The sequence below is a fragment of the Manis javanica genome, chromosome 5 (genome assembly GCF_040802235.1).
Source record: "Manis javanica isolate MJ-LG chromosome 5, MJ_LKY, whole genome shotgun sequence".
Classification (NCBI taxonomy): domain Eukaryota; kingdom Metazoa; phylum Chordata; class Mammalia; order Pholidota; family Manidae; genus Manis; species Manis javanica.
The window spans coordinates 1,560,111-1,579,436 of NC_133160.1; the positions used below are offsets into that span (position 1 = coordinate 1,560,111).

General features: G+C 57.5%; 2 protein-coding genes across 9 annotated transcripts; one reads left to right on the forward strand and one right to left on the reverse strand.

Annotated features, from left to right (window-relative positions):
* The first annotated feature begins 93 nt into the window (after nucleotides 1-93).
* On the forward strand, nucleotides 94-5,339 carry PSMA7 (proteasome 20S subunit alpha 7). The gene is made up of 7 exons (XM_037006437.2): nucleotides 94-325; nucleotides 2,053-2,179; nucleotides 2,769-2,893; nucleotides 3,470-3,592; nucleotides 3,937-4,056; nucleotides 4,714-4,776; nucleotides 5,149-5,339. The coding sequence occupies exons 1-7, from the start codon at nucleotides 230-232 to the stop codon at nucleotides 5,239-5,241; spliced, it is 747 nt and encodes a 248-aa protein (XP_036862332.1). The 5' UTR covers nucleotides 94-229; the 3' UTR covers nucleotides 5,242-5,339.
* Nucleotides 5,340-6,909: 1,570 nt separating this feature from the next.
* LSM14B (LSM family member 14B) lies at nucleotides 6,910-17,944 on the reverse strand. 8 transcript variants are annotated; one of them, XM_073236372.1, is made up of 10 exons: nucleotides 17,659-17,940; nucleotides 15,815-15,978; nucleotides 14,547-14,676; nucleotides 13,686-13,802; nucleotides 11,611-11,778; nucleotides 11,308-11,385; nucleotides 10,942-11,103; nucleotides 10,459-10,609; nucleotides 8,736-9,001; nucleotides 6,910-8,096 (listed from the first exon to the last, which is right to left on the reverse strand). In XM_073236372.1, the coding sequence occupies exons 1-10, from the start codon at nucleotides 17,783-17,785 to the stop codon at nucleotides 8,077-8,079; spliced, it is 1,383 nt and encodes a 460-aa protein (XP_073092473.1). In that variant the 5' UTR covers nucleotides 17,786-17,940; the 3' UTR covers nucleotides 6,910-8,076. The 8 variants fall into 8 exon arrangements, with proteins under 8 accessions (XP_073092473.1, XP_036862310.1, XP_073092474.1 ...); XM_037006415.2 differs by having other exon boundaries at nucleotides 8,736-8,921; nucleotides 17,659-17,931; XM_073236373.1 differs by lacking the exon at nucleotides 11,308-11,385 and having other exon boundaries at nucleotides 17,659-17,944.
* Nucleotides 17,945-19,326: the final 1,382 nt, after the last annotated feature.

The following is a 19,326-nucleotide window of genomic DNA, read 5'->3' on the forward strand; positions in this document are numbered from 1 at the left end:
GCCGCGCCCCCCTCGCGCCCGGTCGCCGGTGGTTCGGCCCAGCCCCGCCCCCCCGCGCGCACGTCCTCCCGGCGCTGCCCGACGCTGCCGACGCCGCCTTACGCCGGCAGCGCGGTCGGCGGAGCTGGGGGTGGGCGGGCTTGGCGCTGGCGCAGCGGCGGCGTGAGGCGCGAGCCGCCCCTGCAGTGAGTGTGCGCTTTTCCCGGACCGGCCGCGCCGCGCCGCCGGCATGAGCTACGACCGCGCCATCACCGTCTTCTCGCCCGACGGCCACCTCTTCCAGGTGGAGTACGCGCAGGAGGCCGTGAAGAAGGGCTCCACCGCGGTGAGCGGCGGCCGCGGGCCCGGCCCGGAGGGCGGGGGGCGGGCAGCGGGCCTCCGGGCGGCGGCGGCGGCGGCGGCCGCAGCGGAGCGGGCCCTGACGCGAGGCCCCCTGGCTCCGCCCGAGCAGCCGCGCGCCCAGCCCCGGCCGAGGGGCGCCTCTGGCGCGTTAGCCGAACGCGGAAGTCGCGGCGGGAGGGCGGGGCGGAGGGCTGGTAGTTTTGCTCCCCCGCAGCTGGGTTTTCGCTCCAGGCAGCGGCGCTGGGTGTGCCCGGGGTTTCCGGCAGGTGCCCCGAGGCGGAGCGTGCGCGGGGAGCCCCCGAGGCCCGGCGCCCGCGGGGCGCCCGCTGCTCCAAGCGGCGGCCATGTTGGCGGGCCACCCGCGCGGGCGCCGGGACGCGGGGCTGGCTGGGGACTGGCTGGGTGAATGTGCTCGGAGGAGGTGCCGCGGGGACACTGCGCCCGGCCCGGTTAGGGGACCTCGTGGCCCAGGTGGGCTTGGGGAACAAAGGGCAGCGTGCCCGGCGCGCCAGCCTTGCAGCTCCCGGGCGCAGGCCGCGCCTGCTGCCCGTGCTCCTGCTGGTGTCTGAGCACCTCTCTCCCCCTTTGACCACCGTTTGAAATTTAAGCTCGTGACCTCTTTGGGGCACCTATTAGCTTATCAAAAACTGACGGTTTGATCATTTGGTATTTCGGAGGTTTGAATGGGCAGACCACACGCAGATTCTGTGAATTCTTAAGTTTTCATTTCCTGAATTTTCTTCTGAAATTAAGGTCTAAAGTCCATCTTATGACCTACCTGAGTACAGCACTGGAAGAGGACTTGGCTGTCACACACACCCGTACCGCCCCAGGCCAGCCACTTTGCTTAATCCACCTGGTGTCTCTGGCCTGGCCTTCTTTCCCTCAGGGAGGGCTTTGAACTCAAGTAAGGCAGTACCTGAAAAAGGTCCTTGAAATCTGAAACACCGCAGACCAGTGCTTTCAACCAGGGGGGCATTTGGCAACGTGTGGGGCATCTTTCCTTGTTGGAGACCATAGAGAGTGCTGCTGGCATCTAGGGGTAGACAGGCCAGGGAAGCTGTAAACACCCTACAGTGCATGGGACAGCCTGCAGTCGAAGAGTTAGCAGCTCAAATGCCCACCGTGCTGAGAATAAGTTTTTCGAGTTGTGGTTGAGCTGTTTCTCTGCTCCTGCATTGATTGGAGCAGGAGGTGGGTACCTGCCTACAGGTGATCTCCCATGGTTTTAACTCTCCCCTCTCCACTCTAACGGAGCAGTTGGCCTGGTGGTAGTTGAAAAGCTGTCCTCCCCACACTGCTGTTCCTGGGTGCAGGACAGAACAGGTGGGTTCTAGGGCAGGTTCACAACTGCACAAATGCTGCTATCATAACAGGGAGCTTGGATGTTAAAGGCCTTGGATGTGACCCTTAGAATCACTGGGTTGAAGTGAGGGCACATGCACACCTGCTACACTAGTTGCTACTTAGTTGGGTTGTAATTGAAACTGTATGTCACTACTTTTAAAGCATTGCAGTGGGCACCCAGGACATGACACCTGGACCAGCTCTGCCAGCAGCCAGACCTGTGGTTTGTGGGGGGGGGGGTGCCCACAGCAGTGGAGGGGAGAGGTGTGCCTGGGCTGCTACCCCAGGGTGTTTGCAAGGTGTTAACAGCCGCTCCTAGTGCTCTACCTGGGGACAGAACCTCTCTGAATACTGTTAATGAAGGTTGGTGTTCGAGGAAAAGACATCGTCGTTCTTGGTGTGGAGAAGAAGTCGGTGGCCAAACTGCAGGATGAAAGAACGGTGCGGAAGATCTGTGCGCTGGACGACAATGTCTGCATGGCATTCGCAGGTCAGTCTGCGGGGACTCCACAGAGACCACCACCTTCGAGGTTAACCCAGTGGGCTGCGGGGAGACGAACTAGGTCAACTAGTCCTTTAAAAGCCATAGCTTTGGGCTTTTAAGAAAAGGATGGGTCACTGATTCTTGGCGGGGGGCTCTCTGCTCGGTGGTGAAGCACAGAGGCTGAGTGAGTGGACAGCCCGGGACTAGGGGCTCCACTGTTGTACAGGCCAGAGGCCGGGCTTACCACAGCGCACTGTGCCGGTGGGCTGCCCTGCTGTCGGGAGTGCTGTGTACTTCTGCACTCTGATGGCTGCAGCACTCCCTTGGGGTCCGGTTCAAGAAGGTCCAGTTCGCCTGAGCTAAACTTGGGGTTGATGGGCCGCCTCATGAGATTAGTGCGCTTGGCGTGGTCTGGGATGCATTTGTAGCGCGCCAGCCTTCTTGGGAGCTCAGAACGATCTGGGGGCTGGTGTAGGCGGACAGGTTTTGGAGTCCGCCAAAGGCCAACTGCTCCCTGCCTATGTGATGTGTGCTGTCCTCAGTCGGAGCGGGCAAGGTGTGGCTCAGGTGGAACTTCCGCTTCACTCTATTGCAGGCCTCACTGCCGACGCTAGAATAGTCATCAACAGGGCCCGGGTAGAGTGCCAGAGCCACCGGCTGACCGTGGAGGACCCTGTCACTGTGGAGTACATCACTCGCTACATTGCCAGTCTGAAGCAGGTGGGTATCCACCTGCCTGTGGCTCAGCTCTGATTGTGGAGTGGTCCTGCTCCGTTGTGGAAGGTGCCCTGCTGCGGGACTTCACGTAGGTGTTTGCGTGTCACTTCAAGAAAATCAACCACGCTTACTGCATGTGTGGCCCTGGTCTTTACTTCGTACACGTGTGACTCACTATAGTTTTATCTGTTTCTGTGGCATTGTTCTCATAGTGGCCTGGGGCAGTCTCATTTCCAATTTCTGGAGGGAAGTGACCCCTTTTTGTTGTCCTGCTGTTCTGAATACTGCTCACCAAGCACATGGGGGGGAGCTGAAAACCACCGCCATTCCATGGTGGAATCTTAGAAACCAGCTGTGTGGCCAGAGTGCATGTCTGAGAAAGCAAAAAGGGAAGGGGGTGCTGAAAACTGTTGTCTGGGGTTATTTATTGTTTGAATTGCAAATAACCTCAAAGTGGGCTGAGTGACAGATTTTCATCCCATCGCTGAACGCGCAGTGGTTTGGACTGTTGTACATTTCGCTCGGGGTGGGCTCGGGAGCTGCGCTTGCTGACAGCATCCATGTTCCTTTTCTCCGCAGCGCTACACGCAGAGCAACGGGCGCAGACCTTTCGGCATCTCCGCCCTTATTGTGGGTTTTGACTTTGATGGCACCCCCAGGCTCTATCAGACTGACCCCTCAGGCACCTACCATGCCTGGAAGGTGAGTCGCGGCTAGTCCTGTGGAACCTTAAGCGTGTTCCAGGACGCTTCTGGTGCGGGAGCACAGATGTTTACGTTGCCATTTAGAAAAAGACCACACAGCAAAAAGTGAAATCGCCCATGTTTTTCAATGAAACAGAAGTAGAATCCCATTCGTGTTAAGAATCATCGACTCCAAATTCCCTTTGCAAAAGGAAGCCATAAGGCAAGGCCTCAGTGCCAGGCTACCTCGTACCACAGCACAGGGAGGGGGAGCAGGTAATGGCTGGCCCACACAGGAGGGCTATGTCCTCGGGAAGGCTCTGGGTTGTTACACCCTGTCCTGTAAACACACGTCTGTTTTAGGCCAATGCCATAGGGCGGGGTGCCAAGTCAGTGCGCGAATTTCTAGAGAAGAACTATACTGATGAAGCCATCGAGACGGATGACCTGACCATTAAACTGGTTATCAAGGCCCTTCTGGAAGTAAGTCTGCATCTGAAAACTGGGGATGGTGGTGTGGTGTAGGGCTCGGGCTGGGTGGGCAGGGCAGCGCAGCCAGCGACTGCTGTACTGGCAGAAGGCCGTGGGGCTGGTGCTATGCAGCCACACCTCCCCTCCTTCCCACGGGGAGCCCCACTGGGGTGCAGAGTCCCACGTTGCTTGCCCGAGAGCACCCAGTCAAGCAGCAGAGGCAGGCCAGGCATGGCCAGGCATGGGATCTATTCCACTCAGAGCCATCACTTTTCTGAGGCTTCAGCTACTGATAAAGTTGGGGAATTAAAGGAAGTGGCAATAATGGATGCGTGGCGTGAGGTCTCGGGCTTTGTCAGGACTGTGGAGGCACTGGTATTGAAGGCCATCCTGGAGGCCAGCTGTCAGGGCAGAGCCGTTGGGGAGGAACACATGGCCAGCTGCCCAGCTCAGGCCCAAGTGCCAGAACACAGGAGGGAGCCCATGTGTGCACGACTTCATGGGTTGCCAGGCTGTTAGGACACAGCTGCAGGTGCTGGGACTTCACTGTGTCCTGCCCTCTCCCCAAGTGGCAGTACTGGGTTTGGGTGCACACAGTATCATGAGGCCCTTGCCGGCGTTGGGTCTCAAGGTGGGAGTGGTGTCTGATGCTATTCTCTTCCCTTCTAGGTGGTTCAGTCAGGTGGCAAAAACATTGAGCTTGCGGTCATGCGGCGAGATCAGCCCCTCAAGGTAGTGGCTGGGTTTGCTAGCTCTGACACGGAGCCCAGGCGGGCAGGGGTTGAGGACCACCCAGCTGTGGCTCTGTTAGCACAAGGAAAGGGGTCCTCTTGTGGCTCCCCCAAAACGAGACCCTGGTGAAAGGTGGAGTCCTTTGGGTGAAAAGCCATCGACAACTATGCAGATGTGCTTGTTGCACAATCACTACCCGTAGGGAGGCGCCGCCTGTTGTCACCTGACCAGGCACACGAGGCCTTGTTTTCCTATAAAACAGCCCGACTGGCAGTCCGGGCACAGTCCCAGCGCTTCCCTTCCCAGATGGGCCCCGGTGCTCAGTGGCTCCTCGGGTGGCTTGGGGGCTAACCATGACTCTTCCTTTGGTAGATCTTAAATCCTGAAGAAATTGAGAAATATGTTGCTGAAATTGAAAAAGAAAAAGAAGAAAACGAAAAGAAGAAACAGAAGAAAGCATCGTGATGGATAAACTCTTGGTTTGTGATGATTTTTTAAATTCAAGTCATGGTTGAGTCTCTGTCCAGGATTCCTACAATAAACTTCCCTATTTTTTAACCTTCTTTTAGAGAATGTGTATTTTGGATGTAGTCACGAGGACTCTTCAGAAAGCAGAGCCCTTCCGTCTCTGGTCTCTCGTGTCCCTCGTGTGATCTTTGCTTTCCTTATGGGTTGCAGGCGCTAGGACAGCAGGCCCGGCCCCCTGAGGGGTTCCTTCTTGCAGGGTGGAAGGGCTTAAGGTTGCCAGCAACTAAAGCAGCACATGGAGTGCCAGGTAGATGTGGACACTGTTTCTTCTTCAGCCTCCGTTCAAGTTCCTAGTTAACATGACACCAAGGACACAAGTAAATGGCTTAAAAATTTTGCAGGGCAGCAGCTGTGTTGAGAACCAGTCTTACAGTCTGATTTTAGTAGACCAGGTCATACTGTTTCCCATATTTCTACCTAAAGACTTCTGGTACTGGCTCTCCCCTGACCTCTCGACCTCTCAAGTTTTCAGCCAGAAAGACTGCCCATAGTTTCCCGTCCAGCATGGTCCTAAGTTTTGCCTAAACAGAAAAATCGTTAACAACCACTCCCTAGGCCTGCACAGCTTTGCTGTGTCCCGTAAGGTCCTGCCACCAAGGCAAGGGATGGAACTGCCTGCTGGCGACATACATCCCAAAGGCTTTTTGGGTCTGTGGCAAGTTGCCCCTTCCAACCAACCACGTGGTCATGATTTCCAGGGGTCTGTTCTCCACCTCTTGCTGAGTCTACAGCTTCTCTGGCTCGAGGTGCATAACTGAGGCCGATACATTTTCAACTCAGCATAAAATGTGACTCAAAATGTTAACAGCACGGCTGGCCACAGGTGGTTAGGCTGTGCCCTGACTAATGTGGCTTCTCCAGCAGAAACACCTGTTTGGTTCAACTGCTGAGTCACTCACCTGGCTTTTAGTTCCCTGGCAGGTGGCTACCTACATTTCTAATTTATACTATGCTTAAGTTTTTTTATTGGTCAAGGACATTGGCCACCAAACGGTATTTTTCTATGAAAAAAAATGCCAAGAATTTCTTCGAATTCTGAAACTCAGTGGGGCACAGGCATTAGAGACTGGCTCTGCCTGGTCCCTGCCCAAGTCGTGGGGGGGCACTAAAGGAGGGAGTGATGGCTGACAGCAACCTTCGTCCTCTGGAGGTTGCTTTTAAAAAAGTTATCCAGAAGTGCATCACAGTGAAAGGGAGTGCGCCAAGCCTGAGACCAGCCAAGTGCTTCCCTGCGGTTCCGGGGCCCGGCCCTGTCATGGATCCTTCAGCCCCAAGAACGAACGCAGAAGCTCCAGGGAGCTTGGAGGCTGTGGTAAGGTGGCAATGGGGCCACTTCTGAAGCAGGTTTATCTGTGAACTGAGTGTTTAAAACTAGTGTGTCCAGTGTCTGGAAAGCAGAGCCACTCATTCCACGAGGGTGATAGTGCAGACTCACTGCAGACTCAGGCCTGGCTCTGCCCTTCACCCAGACCAGCCACGTCTCTCTCAAGAGCACCACATGTCTCCCCCCACCCCCATCCTACCAGTGCGAGACCTGAACAGCTCCCACCTTCACGGGCGAGGACTGGTTCAGGCTGCAGACAACAGGACTACTTTCAGAGCAAAGAAGTTTTAAAGGTTTGAATGTTTATTTATAATTACAATTTACATTATTCCAACAGAGCAGCCCCACTGCTATGCCCTAATTCTGGGCCATTAAGACCTACAAAAATAAACCCAAGCTTTTACAGAAAGGTAATCAACACAGAACTAAGATTTTTGTAGCTACTTAGAGGGGCTTAGTTACCAAGGTGCTTAGGTTTAACACAATGCCCTGTCAGCCAGAGGGACGCATGCTTATGCTAAAGGTCTGACCCACTTACTCATGCAACAAATTTATATTCCCCACCCACCCTCTACCCACCTGTAAAACAAAAAACACGGAACTATTTACAGTTGAGAGGAAATATGCTCTCGGTCAACCGACCTTGAAAAAAAAGATTGGCTCATTTCCAAGTGGATGAGACACTGAACAGTGTTCGGCCAGAGTCCAACACTGACTTGTCGCCAGTTGGGCTGGCAGGGACAAGGCAGGGAGGCCAGGAGCGCGCCACGGGGCTTGTCCTGGGCTTCAGCTCCCTCCCAATCCCAATCCCAATCCCTATGGAACCCAGGCTCTTAGTGACAGCCCCTAGCTCACTTTCAGGGCCCATTCCTGTATCTCCAGGAGCCCCCCCTGCCCACCCCCAACCTCGACATCACCACTCTGGACATCAGGGTTGTCTGGTTTGCCTATACATGATCTGTGGAGCACCCCACTTGACCTGCCCTAGGCCCGGTCCTACAGGCCCCCATGTTGGCCCTGCCTGGCTCCTGAGACCCCCCCATCTGGCAGCAGGGGTACCAGGCCAGCAGCACCCGGGCCAGCTGGGTTACAGAGATGCGCTTGACTGCAGCATTTGCCAAATGAGATCTGATTCCACTTTAAAAGTCAAAGCTGTCAAAAAAAAGTCACCAAGTGAGGAACAAGCTTTCCTTCCAGAAACTTCTTTGCAAAATACCAAAACCTTAGAACTAAGCTGTGTGCAGCAAAGGAAAGATTGGCCCAGACATCTCCAAGAGGTTACCCATGAATATTTCCCCAAAACAAGTGGCTGTAACTCAGACCACGTCCAAGCTCAGTTAAGTCCAAAGCCTAAGCAGTAGCACGGATTCGCAAATGCAGGCGACAGCGGCCGGCGTCTCCCTGAGGAAGTGCAGGGCCCTCTGACACCCTCAGACACAGGTCCATTTCTATGCCGCTCTAGCAGGGGCTGCAAGGAATGGACATGACATCTGGTGACCACACTTGGCCCACCTGGGCTGGCAACTCCCTGAAGCCAGTCAGGCACGTCAGCCTCCCTCCCACCCCATGTTCAGGCCAGGGCTCGTCAGACTCCCCACGACAACCCACCACGGAAACTACATACAGGGACAGGGAAGCAGCACTACCCCACCCTCAACACACTGAACTGGGTGAACACCTGGCACGCCGGTAACCCACTCAGTGCCCAGGCCTGAGGGCAACCGAGGCAGAGGGGATGCGTCAGAAATGCAGACCCGCGGTCAGTGCGGGCTGGCGGCTAATGAGCCCTTTGCCGACTGCACTCAGGCCACAAGCACACAGCCCTCCCGCACCTGGAGCCCGCGGCGACAGCACTGGGGCCAGGGCCCCTCCCCAGACACTTGAGTTCAGGGGCCTGGGTCCCACCGCTGTGCCCAAGCACCCCCTGGGCGATTCAGAAGGCCTAAGCCCATAGTTTGGCCAACTGCCTTGGTACCTGGAGGCCTGTCTTCTTCCTGGAAGCCAGAGCCAGCCGCCCCGGCTCCTGAGCGCTTCCTGAAAGGGCCTCCTGGAAGCGCTCCTGTCCAGTGTCCTCCCACCAAAGGATCCAGAAGCTTCCCTCACTCACCTCCAGCTGCATCCTTACACCCTTCCAGTCCCAGCTCTGTGGGAAGTCGGGTTGCGACGGGTTGTACCGTTGCCCCTGCCCCCTCGAAATCCACCCCGGAAACTACGGCCCCGAAGAAACCTTCCTGACACCCCGAAGGTCTCCGTGTTGAGCTTCCGCTCTTCAGCCCACGTAGTCCGCCTGGAACTGAACCAGACGGGTGAGTGAGACAAGCTGCAGCAGGCACCCACGCCCGGCTTTCTGAGCCAGGCGCCAACCTCATACAGCTGGGGAGAGAGGAAAGAGGTGTGACTGTGTTACCGGAGCCACTAGAAGGCACAACCCAGTCAGGGCTCTGCAGCCTGAGACCCGACTCGGCAGGTGCTCCCAGCCACACTGCAACCAGGCCATCTTCCACTGGACTGGATTGGTCAACATGAAACCCTCACCCCTACGCCACCGAAGGGAGCACAGGACCCCAGTGTGCTCTACAGGAAGGCCTGCTGGCTAGGCTCCACAACCTGGGCAGGTCAGGGACCCCTGCAGACATCTTTCTCCTAAATGAGGGGGCAGACTAGATGCAGTGGGGTCCCCAAGAGCGTGATGCTCATGCTTTGCTGGGAGGCGCACGACACCAATACCCCACACTGCCTGGCAGTCTTCACGCTACCTAGATATGTTGCCAACGCCTGCCTGTCTCTCTAGTGAGAACCCCAGGTCTGTTCACAGGCCCCTCATAAAAAAAACCAGCAACCGCACCCTTCGGCTGCCCCAGCCAACAAGCTCTCCCTGCACCCTGCCAGAAAACCCCACCAGCACCACACTCGAAGCACGCTCAGACGCCTAGCTGCTCTCCACCCCTGCCAGCGCTGCCTACTCGGACAGTCGGCCTGCGGCAGAGCCTCCCAAGAGGTCACGCAGCTCCCTTGCCTGCCTGTCGCCAGCCTGCTCTCAACAAAGACGCAGTGAAAGGCCAGATGGCACCACTACCCATCCCCCATCCCATCTCAGGACGTCTGTCCCATGTGGATGCCTACACCTCCTCACTCCTCCCTGACCCGCCCTTGGGCTCAGCTCCAGCCCCACAGCCAAGGCACCCTGCTGTCCTGTCCAGGACATGGAAAGCCATGTCCACATCTACACTCAGCCCTGAACTCACCCTTCTGAGCCAGCAGCACTTGCCCTCACAGCCACCCCATGCCCACCTCCCTCCCCTCACAGCTTGGTTTCTCCCTGAAGTGGTTTTATCTTGCATATGCACACGTACTTCCCCTGATCTATGGTCCCCCAGTAAGCAGCTGAATGTGGGGGCTTGTTTCCTGCTTTTCCTCAGTGGCCAGCAGTACACCTGGTGCTGCTGCAGGACAAATGGCACTGGCAGCCGTGGGCCCCACTTACGGCCTGGCTTGATCCCGGCCGCTTGTGAGCACTGGCTGTCAGTCACATGCTAAGAACAAAGGATGTGACCGGGTCCCTGGTCCCAAGCAACCGGGAAAGCACAGCCTGGACAGAACACGGGCCCGAAGCCTCAGGTAACAAGCGCCTCAGGCCACCATGGTCGCCTGAGGACGGAAGCAGGCTGAGAAGGAAGTGGCGGCTGGACTGTGTCGGACCCTCAGGCACCAGTCCCCTGCCGTCACCTGCTGCACCAGCACCACTGGGACCGCTGTGTCCGTGTGCTGAGAGCCCAGAAGCTCTCAGGCCCCAGCCCTGGCAGCCCTCCCAGCCATGCCAGCCCACTGACCTGGTCTTGAGCTCAGAGGAGATGTTGTCGAAGAAGGACTTGGACTTGTCGTAGTAGCAGTTGGGCCCCAGGTGGTCATCCTCAGCAGGGGTCTCATCACTGGGGGTCACCACTGAAGGGTCCTTCTCCTCCCCCTTCTCGGCTCTGTCATCTGCATGGAGAAGCAGGCCCTGGGATCCTGGGCAGCAGCCCAAGCGCCCTCCTGCCCCAGAAAGGCCCATGCCCTATGCCGGCGCCACCGCTCTGGGCTCCGCCAGTCACTTCTCCCTCCAAACCACGCCTGGCCGCCCTGGGCCGTGCAGTCACCTCTGCTCCAGAGCACTGCTTCCACACACCACCCCCCTCAACATCCCCACAGCCCCCCAACTCATCCAGTGTTCCTCGACACGGCTTTCCACACTGAGCACCCCTCATCCCAGCTGTCCTCCCCACCTGCTCCATGGACACTCCCCTAGGTGGAGGCCATTTTCACACAACAAAGACCTTTAAAGTTGAGTTTCTTCTTAAATTCTTTGTCCAGCTCCTCTCGGTTGAACTGGGCATTTGCACTCTCAAAATCAAAGTCGCCTTCAAACTTGATTGTGTTTTCCTTAACATTAGCTGGACGGTTTTGTCCTCTGGAGCGATTCCTTGTTCTTCTGTTCCCTAAGAAGGGACAGCCATGGCTGATAAGCCACCGACCCAACTGGACTCATAGCCAGATGACAAAGAGGGGGCAGGGAACACTGAGGCAGCTGCTGAGCCCAGCACCCCAGAAACTGTCCCCCACACGGAAGCAGGAAGGAGAGGCAAGCAGAGTGCACCTGGGCTGTTTACGGCTCCCCAGGACTCAAGTCGCAACCCTGTTACCTGATCTTCTCCTCTGTGGTCTTCTGTTCTCGTCATTCACCTGCCCTTGAGTTTGCACATCTGTCGGCTGAGCTACATCTGAGGCGCAAAAGGGAGTGTAAGGCAAGCACCCGCAAAAGCAGAGCCCGGAGCTGGAAGCAGGTGGCACTGCCACAGGGGGGACAGGCAGCAAGGGGCGGCCCTGCAGAGCACACGGGGCTGAGGATGGGGAGCGCGGCTGGTGTTTTTAAGAGAAGGACCCCCAGGAAGCAGTGCACCACTTGAGAACACGGGGTGAAGTCCCAGGGAGGAGTGTTTAAATACCATTGGCGGTCCTGCAGGTTGGCTGGGCCGGACGCCCGTTAAGCTGCAGCCCCACAGGGCCCTTTCCAGGTAACAGCTTTTTGGCATTCAGGTTATCAACAGAACCAGTCTGGACAGCCTGCTCTACCATCGGGCTCTTGCCAGCTGGGACGGATGGGAAAGCAGCTCCTAGGTTGGAGAAGGGAGGACGGTCTACAAACAGGGGAAAGAAGAAAGCCTCCTAACCCCTCCCCCCAGCGGCCTGCGGCAGAGGCCCCGCCGGTCCCAGCCAGCTGCACGCACCTCTCGGCCCCGCAGCTCTAGCCCAGGCGGTGACAAGGCCCCGCCCATGCGGAAGCCCCGCGCCCCGGGCTCCCCGGGCTAGTCGCGAGGGGAAACGCCCTGCATGAAGGAGCGCCTCCCAGGTGGCTCGGAACAGGCTTTCCAAAACCACACACTCTAACCCCGAAGGGCCTCAGCGGTCCCAGGACGCTGGGAAGTGCAGTCTGAGGATCTGTTTCACTCTGGTCCACGCTGGGCAAGAACCATCCCAGCCTGGAGTTTTGTAGTAAGTGCAATGGTTAATTAGCCTTTGATGTTAAATTCTAGAGCGGTCATTTCTGCTTAAGACATTACAACTAAAAAGGATGCCACAGGGAGAGCCAGCGGCGGAGAAACAGCACCTCGCTCTCCTCTCAGGAGTGAAGGCTCACTGTGAAGACACAGAGGGTTCCCAGGCTGCCCCAGTAACGGGGCTGTGAAGTCTGCTCCTAGTCCTGCAATCCCTGCCGAGCACAAATGTTCAGACACTGAGCCTCAGCCGGGGTCCAGCTCCGAGACAGGCCTCAGAAGCAGGCAGGGGCGGGGGCACACACCCATCAGCCCATCCCTGCCCACCTCCAGAGCTGTGGGCACCGCTTATACAGGGCAACGTTGGAATGGGTGGAGGCACACAGGGTCTGAGATAGAAAACAAATCCTAATCATAGAATAACATTATAACAGGAAGGCCCAACAAGGGAAGACTGAGTATTTCACCCTTTCCTCACATGGGACAGAAACTAGAGCAATTACCATGAAAAGTCCCTTGGAATCACATCAGCAGAAGTGTTCACAGGGCGAACTGAGCAGCCTGGTGCCTGTAAGTGGCTCCCTGGATAGACGTGACGCCCTCCCTCCCGGCGGACCACTCACCCAGCACAGCCTGCCCTGGGAGGGCTCCTACGGCTGCTGCTCACACTCCAACTGGATGAGGCCAAGATCTGGCTCATCTGCTTGTCCCAAAACCAAACCAGCTGAAACAAACTAGCTTCCTGAGGAACAGTTATATGTAAATAAGCTAAGAACGACGAACTAGCTGGGGTAACTTCTAAGTGAAAGAAACATTAAGACTTCTGTAACTTTGATACCCTGGCATCCCAGCGGAGTGCAGAAAGTGATACATGCAAAGTAACAGCCTGACAGCTGCTGCACGAGGTGAAGGAGGGCTACCTGGGTGTCTCTGCAGCCCTGAGGGCTGAGCACACAGAGCTCCTACCCTGCTGAAACGACATCAGGAACCCGAGGAACCCCACTGCCACCACAGCCACCACACAGGTGGTGCCTACCAGTCCTGACAAGCTGGCCGGCAGGCCCCGACTCTGCCTCTGGCTCCAGTGAGCCACCGACTTTCAAGGGAGCTTTACTTCATGAAGATGCCTCCCTGGAGGGGTGGAGCAGCACTCGAGGTATGTGGGGGTGCTGCCCTGCAGGATCACCCAGAAATCTAGAACATGCATAGTACCAGCAGAAGCCCCAGGGGAACTGCATTCTGTGCAGCACGGTTTCCCATGTGTGCTAGTCACCGTACAGATCTAAACATACCGGGACCCAGGAAGAGAGCACAAGTGCTTTTTTGCTTCTTTCTAATCCCTTCTTTAAAACTGTGGGTGTCAATAAACCATGACTACGTACTGAACCAAAGGCAAGCAGCCCAACGGTCCACAGGCTACAAGCGAATCATCTGCTACAGCTATGTCACTTGGCTCCACTGGTTTTACCCCCTTGCTCTTAGCACGGCTTGCAAGACAGCATGCAGTTCTCCCAAACTGCTGTTACCCTTGGAAGTGAGCTGATGTGGCTCTGAGGACATGTCAAGCTCTGAAACAGGCTGTGGAGATGGAGAAGAGCTAGGGCTGGAAGCTGCGGCTGAGGCTGGTGGGCTTACCAACTTCTCTAAAAGAAGATAAAGGAGAAAAGAGCAAAAAAGAAAGCATACGAATAAGTAACGAGAAGCTTACCTGGCATCCAGCAAGCTTGGAAAGAGCCAAGCAGTCTCGTCGCATACCTGGATCACATAAGCCTACCCTAGACACAGCGAGCAGGCTGGGAAGGGCACCGCCACACCAGGAGCAGCACGGGACATGGTTTCAGAAGCAAGCAGCCCTCGGGACCAGTCACAGCCCCACTGCCTCGGAATGAGCCTGCCAACTCCACGGTTTGAGTACATCATAAAGCGAGGTAGACACTCAGTCTACACGTGCCGAACAGAATCTATTTCTAGGCTGCTCAACCTCAGGGAAGCCATTTGTGGGCAAGGCCCTGACAGTGGAATGATAAAGACTACAACAGGTGGACGCTGCACTGAGCTTTAAGTTCACAAGCTGACAAATGTGCGAATAGTTAAAACTTATCTGTAATTACACGCCATTTCTTCTTTGAAGCAGACAGACCATGTCTCCCACCCAGACCCAGGCCGACGTGACACTCCAGATGAATTTTGATTTGATTCCCAGACTCCGACTGCTGCCTTTTCCACTCTCAGCTGAGGCGTCAAGAGGGTCTAACTAACTGAAGCCACTAACGTACTAAGCACGTGCTATGAGATGAACACGACCAAGTGTCCCCTTCATCGGGGTCTGTGGCCCTGCTTCCTGGAGGTCACAGCACGAACAGCTCATTGGATCAAAGGTTACTCACCCAGGCCCAGGGAGGCGGCGTACTGCTGGCTAAGCAGGGAGCTGGCAGCCAGCTGGCTGTAGGGCGGCATCCCTCTGAAGGGGCTGTAAGGCGCGTGTGGCTGGAAGGAGGAGGCCGAGCCCAGGGAGGACTGAGCAACGAGACACACAGGTGAGAGCAGAGCAGGGCCGTCCGATCGCCCTGCCTGGACAGTGCTGTTTATACGGGGAAGGCAGCCAGTTTGGCCGGGGTGGGACTGTCCTGTAGGCCTGGCTGCATTCAGGGGATGAGCTTCAAGACGGTCTAAAGGAGCTCCAAGCTGCCTTCTGCACACTGCACTCCCAGCTCCGCCTGTCTGCGTCATTCTAACACGAATTTCTCCTAACTCATCAGCCCCACTACAGCGCCACTCCACTATCAGGTAGTCCAGCCTCTCTGATAAGGCAACAAAAATGCCATCCTTGATTTGGCCCTGACACGCAGGAGCACAGCGGCATAGCTGGGAAATTGTGTATGGATCCCCAGATGGCCATCCTCTTTCTGGGCCCCATGCCTTCAGGTGCCTGTGCTCCAGAAGGCCTCTCTGCCCCCAAGGCCTGGCTTAGGTCCTCTCCTCTTCTGAAGTCCCTGAGGACCCTACCTCCACACCCTTCAGACCCAGGGCTTCTCCACATGTCTCTAGAGCCCACTGTTCACGCCCCTGTCTCCCAAGGAGCCACTCAGTCCCAGAGCCTCCCTCAGCAGGAACCCCAGAAGACCCAGTGGATATTTAAGTTTGCAGGTCAAGGAAATATTAACCTGGGCTCCCTGGTAATCCTGGATGAAATATGCTGTACACAGCAGGCAGGCACGTGGCCTGAAACTTGCAAATTCAATGCCCCACAACACTGGAATTTAACACCTGGACAGTGTTAAGAGAGCAAGCCCTGCTGTCTCCATTAGCACCTAATACCACTCACAGGATGCCACTGGGGCTTGAGACTTACCCGGCCAGAAGCTAAGGACAAACCCAATTCCCCAAGCACCTGGCAAGACTAGAAGCACCACCCTGCTCTCTCTCTCACACACACGTGCCCAGCAAGTCTCCCTCTACAGCAAACGCCAGTGCTACTGCAAGCTGCAGAAATTAAAACCTCCCATAATAACACCAACAGCCTAGACAAAAACGAGACCACTTTTCATGAAAAGGCTATTACTTGAGTTGAGCACTCTGGCCAGATGACACCAAGTTCCACTTGAAGCCCACATCTCTTAGAAACTGTGCCCGTAGAGAAGAGCAACACACTTACCTGAACGATGGCAGGGTCCTGAGGGAGTGTATGCTGAGCTTTCGGAGGTTCACACACAGTAATGTCTTTGATATCACTTCCCCGGAAAATGATGTACTCATAAATTTCCTCTCTGGGAGGGGCGGGCCTATCTGTGGGACGGTCTTCAGTGCCAAAGGATCTCACTTAGGAGTTGAGAGAAATCAGTGATAAGTCATCGTCCTCAGCCAAGTGCATTCAATCAATCCTTACACCCTGCAGCCTCTCACACAGCACCCAGTTTTCACATTTCGGCCACTCCACCCCTCAATTTTCAGTGGCCAACACTTACAAGACCCCAGCTGGCAGAGCTCAAAAACAAGCAACAGCTTCAGAGCCTGATGGCTCGCGAAGCTAGACATTATCCACACAGAAGGCTGAGCACCCCAGCCAGAGAAGGTCTGCTGTGCAGAACGCCCATTCGCGTCTGACTTGGCCAAGTCAACAGCCAGCTGCCTGCTCACCGAAACCTCCCCACCCCTCACACCTGGGGAGGCCACTTTGTCAGGAGAGAATGTCATCCCCACTTTTCTACCCACAACCAGCCTGGGAGCAGGGGTCCAGGCTGTTGGACCCCCACCACCAGCTTGCTGAAGGGCTTCTTGGGCTGCTGACCCCTACTGACAAGGTTCAAGGAGCCCAACCAAGTCTCTCCTTCTTAGGTGTCAGAGGCAGAGCTGGGACAGAAGCAAGCTCTTCCTCAACGGGGCACAGCTCCTGCTGAGGACCGTGGACTACTCTGGGCCTCAGTTTCTCCAATTAGGGTCTCATGCCAAACACAGTCAAATGCCAAAAATCCAGGTGAGCACATAACCTTATAGTGGGGAGCCACTCGTGGAGCGGTGGGGCCTGTCTGTCCAAGAACTGGAGCACTAGGCTCTAGAAGGGAGTATTCCCAGTTTGGGGCCACTGCACAGCAAACCCCTGGAGCTCCCTCTGCCATTCGGAGTGTGTACGCTGCACCTTAACACTTAGAAGCCAAGAAAGCCAGTAAGACCCCTCAGTTTCCGCAGACATGACTGCCCCTAGCACTTCTTCCTAACAGGCGACGAAAGGACACTTGCCGTCCTCCCTTGAGAATGAAGACAGGAATTTTGGGGCCACCTCCTGCCTCAACAAGTTGTCAGTAGAGAGTCTGGAAAATGGAACTATCTTTCTCTAAATCTCCCTGGAGCTCCGGCGTGGTTACCAGCACCCACAAGGCGTGTTCTATCTTAAAAGAATGAACGCAGACTGAAAGCCCAGGTTAGAGGAGGAAAGTGCTGTAAACGGGGGCACCCAGCCGCCGACCGATGCTCGTATCCTGGAAGGAGTTTCCATTAAGACGTGGTATTTGTTCAGGCGCGAAGCCCCAGCTGCTTAATAGGTTCCAGAAGGCCTTGCAGGAATCATGTTCTCTCACCCCCCAGCCTTCCGGGGAGGTCGGGGAGACTCGAGCCCCCTTGCAGAGACCGGGGGCTCCGCGCCGGCTGCCCCTCCGCCCCGCGGGCAGGTAAGGGGGCAGCGGCCCGGCTACACGACGGCCCAGCTGCAGAGACGGGCTGCGCCCTGGGACATGGACCCGCCCCCGCCTCCCCGCCCCAACCCAGGCTGGGCGGGCCGCGCACAATAAGCCGCCGCGGGAGCCGGGGGCGGGGGGGACTATTGTGCCGGCCGAGGGCAGGGGGCGGGGCGGAGGCCGTGGACGCGGGCGGAGGGGGCGCCCCGGGGGGTGGGGACGGCGGAGCGGGGGCGCCCGGCGAGGGGCGGCGGCCCGAGCTGGGATGCGGGCGCCCGGGGGGAGGGGCGGGCCGGCTGTTGGCGGGCGGTTGGACGGCCGGGGCTACCTTTGGCGAGCGCGACGGTGGAGTTGTCGGTGTCGATGGTGTAGAGGATGCCCTCGTAGCGGATCTGCGCCTTGGAGATGAGGCTGATCTTGCTGCCCAGGTACGGGGTGCCCGAGGAGCCGCTCATGGCGGCGGCCGCCCGGCCGGGGCTGCCCCTCGCTGCCGCGCGACGCCCCGCCGCCCCGCCCGCTCCTGCGCTCAGTGTCGCCTCGCCACCGCCCCAGGGGCCTGCACAGCGAGCAGCGGGCGAGCAGGGGCGCGCGGCCGGGGTCTATGAGGAGAGCGCGGGGGAGGAGGGGCGGCCGCAACCACATCCGGGACCTCGCCCCGCCCCGCCCCCCCCCCCTTCCCCACGCTCGCTTGCTGCCCATTGGCTCGCCGCGCGGGCCCTCCTTTAAAATATGGCCGCGCCGCTGGCCCGGGGGCGGTCCTTGCCCCGCGCCTGCGCAACGAGCCCCCTCGGCCCGGACGGGCTTTCCCCGGCGGTCCTCGCCGCCCCTCCCGTCAGCCCGCTCCCAGCGGGCCCCACGCGGGTGGGAGCACGAGACCGGGGAGGGCGGGCCCGGCGAGGGGTGGGCATCGGGCAGGCGGAGCGCGTGCGCCGGCCCCGCCCAGCCGAGCCCCGCAGCCTCAGTTTCCCGTCTGCAGAAGAGTGCTTGGCCGGCTGTCCCTGTCCTGGGCCCGAGGCCGCGGGGCCGGGAGCCGCCCCGGGCCGAGGAGCGCCTGCTCGCGGGGTGAGGGCGCGGGGCGCGCGGGTGGGCTGCCCGCCCTCTGGCGTGGGTTGCAGTAGTAGTTGCGAGTAAGGAGCGCTTCCTCCGCGTCAGCCACTGAATACGACGCGCCCCCCTCCTTTAATCCTGCCCGTCCCGCAGGCCTGTGGGGTCGTTCCGCGTCCCCTGAAACAGATGCCCGGCGGCCCCCGGGCCTCAGAGCCCCGCCCGGCCGCCTGCCCGCTGCCCCGGCCCCCGCGCGGAGGCCCAGCTGACCTCCGCGTGCTCAGACCCGCGCTGCGTGCGGCGCGCTCCGCTCGGGCAGGGCTGGCGAGCAGGCACGCGCCTGCCCTTTGTCTCCCTCGCCCTCTTGACCGGGCATCTCAGGTCAGGGACCAAGATTGGCTGGGTCCTAGAAAAAACTTGGTGGGTCTTGTACAACATTTTATAAAAATGAAACAGATGAAATATCTGAGGGCTTTCCACGTATTTACCCTGTGAAACATTTTACCTACCGAAGGGTATATTTAAGGCTCTGCGTGTGTGTATATATGTATTTTTTTTTAATCGGGTATGTGGTCAAGACGTAAAATGTGTTTCTTAACTGTGAATGCCAGACAAAAAAGTGAAAGCCACTGCAGAGAGAACTTACCCACCATGCAAAACAGGCGTTCTGGTTACTGCCGGTCCTGCAGAGGAGGACGAGCCTGTGCATTGGCAGGCCAGTTGCAGGCTGGGCAGACTCCTGCCCTTAGTGAAACCCCGGCTTCCACCAGCACCCAGCAACATCCAGTAAGAGAACAATACTGGGTTTGAGAAAAAGGAGCAGGAAAGCAGCAGAAAAGATGGGAAGGTCTTTCAAGTCTGTCTGCCAAGGTTTATCTGTACCGTGCAGGACTGCTCTTCGGCTCCTGGAGAATGGTGCTGGGGAGAGCAGGACAGCACAGCCTTTGAATTA

What these genes read in the sequence shown, in the direction of transcription:
- PSMA7 (XM_037006437.2), top strand. Translation starts at nt 230, where the DNA reads ATGAGCTACGACCGCGCCATCACCGTCTTCTCGCCCGACGGCCACCTC. An exon ending in TGAAGAAGGGCTCCACCGCG is followed by an intron (nt 326 to 2,052) that starts GTGAGCGGCGGC and finishes CTGTTAATGAAG; the next exon opens with GTTGGTGTTCGAGGAAAAGA. An exon ending in TGTCTGCATGGCATTCGCAG is followed by an intron (nt 2,180 to 2,768) that starts GTCAGTCTGCGG and finishes ACTCTATTGCAG; the next exon opens with GCCTCACTGCCGACGCTAGA.
- LSM14B (XM_073236372.1), bottom strand. Translation starts at nt 17,785, where the DNA reads ATGAGCGGCTCCTCGGGCACCCCGTACCTGGGCAGCAAGATCAGCCTC. An exon ending in CACCGTCGCGCTCGCCAAAG is followed by an intron (nt 15,979 to 17,658) that starts GTAGCCCCGGCC and finishes TCAACTCCTAAG; the next exon opens with TGAGATCCTTTGGCACTGAA. An exon ending in AGGACCCTGCCATCGTTCAG is followed by an intron (nt 14,677 to 15,814) that starts GTAAGTGTGTTG and finishes CTCGTTGCTCAG; the next exon opens with TCCTCCCTGGGCTCGGCCTC.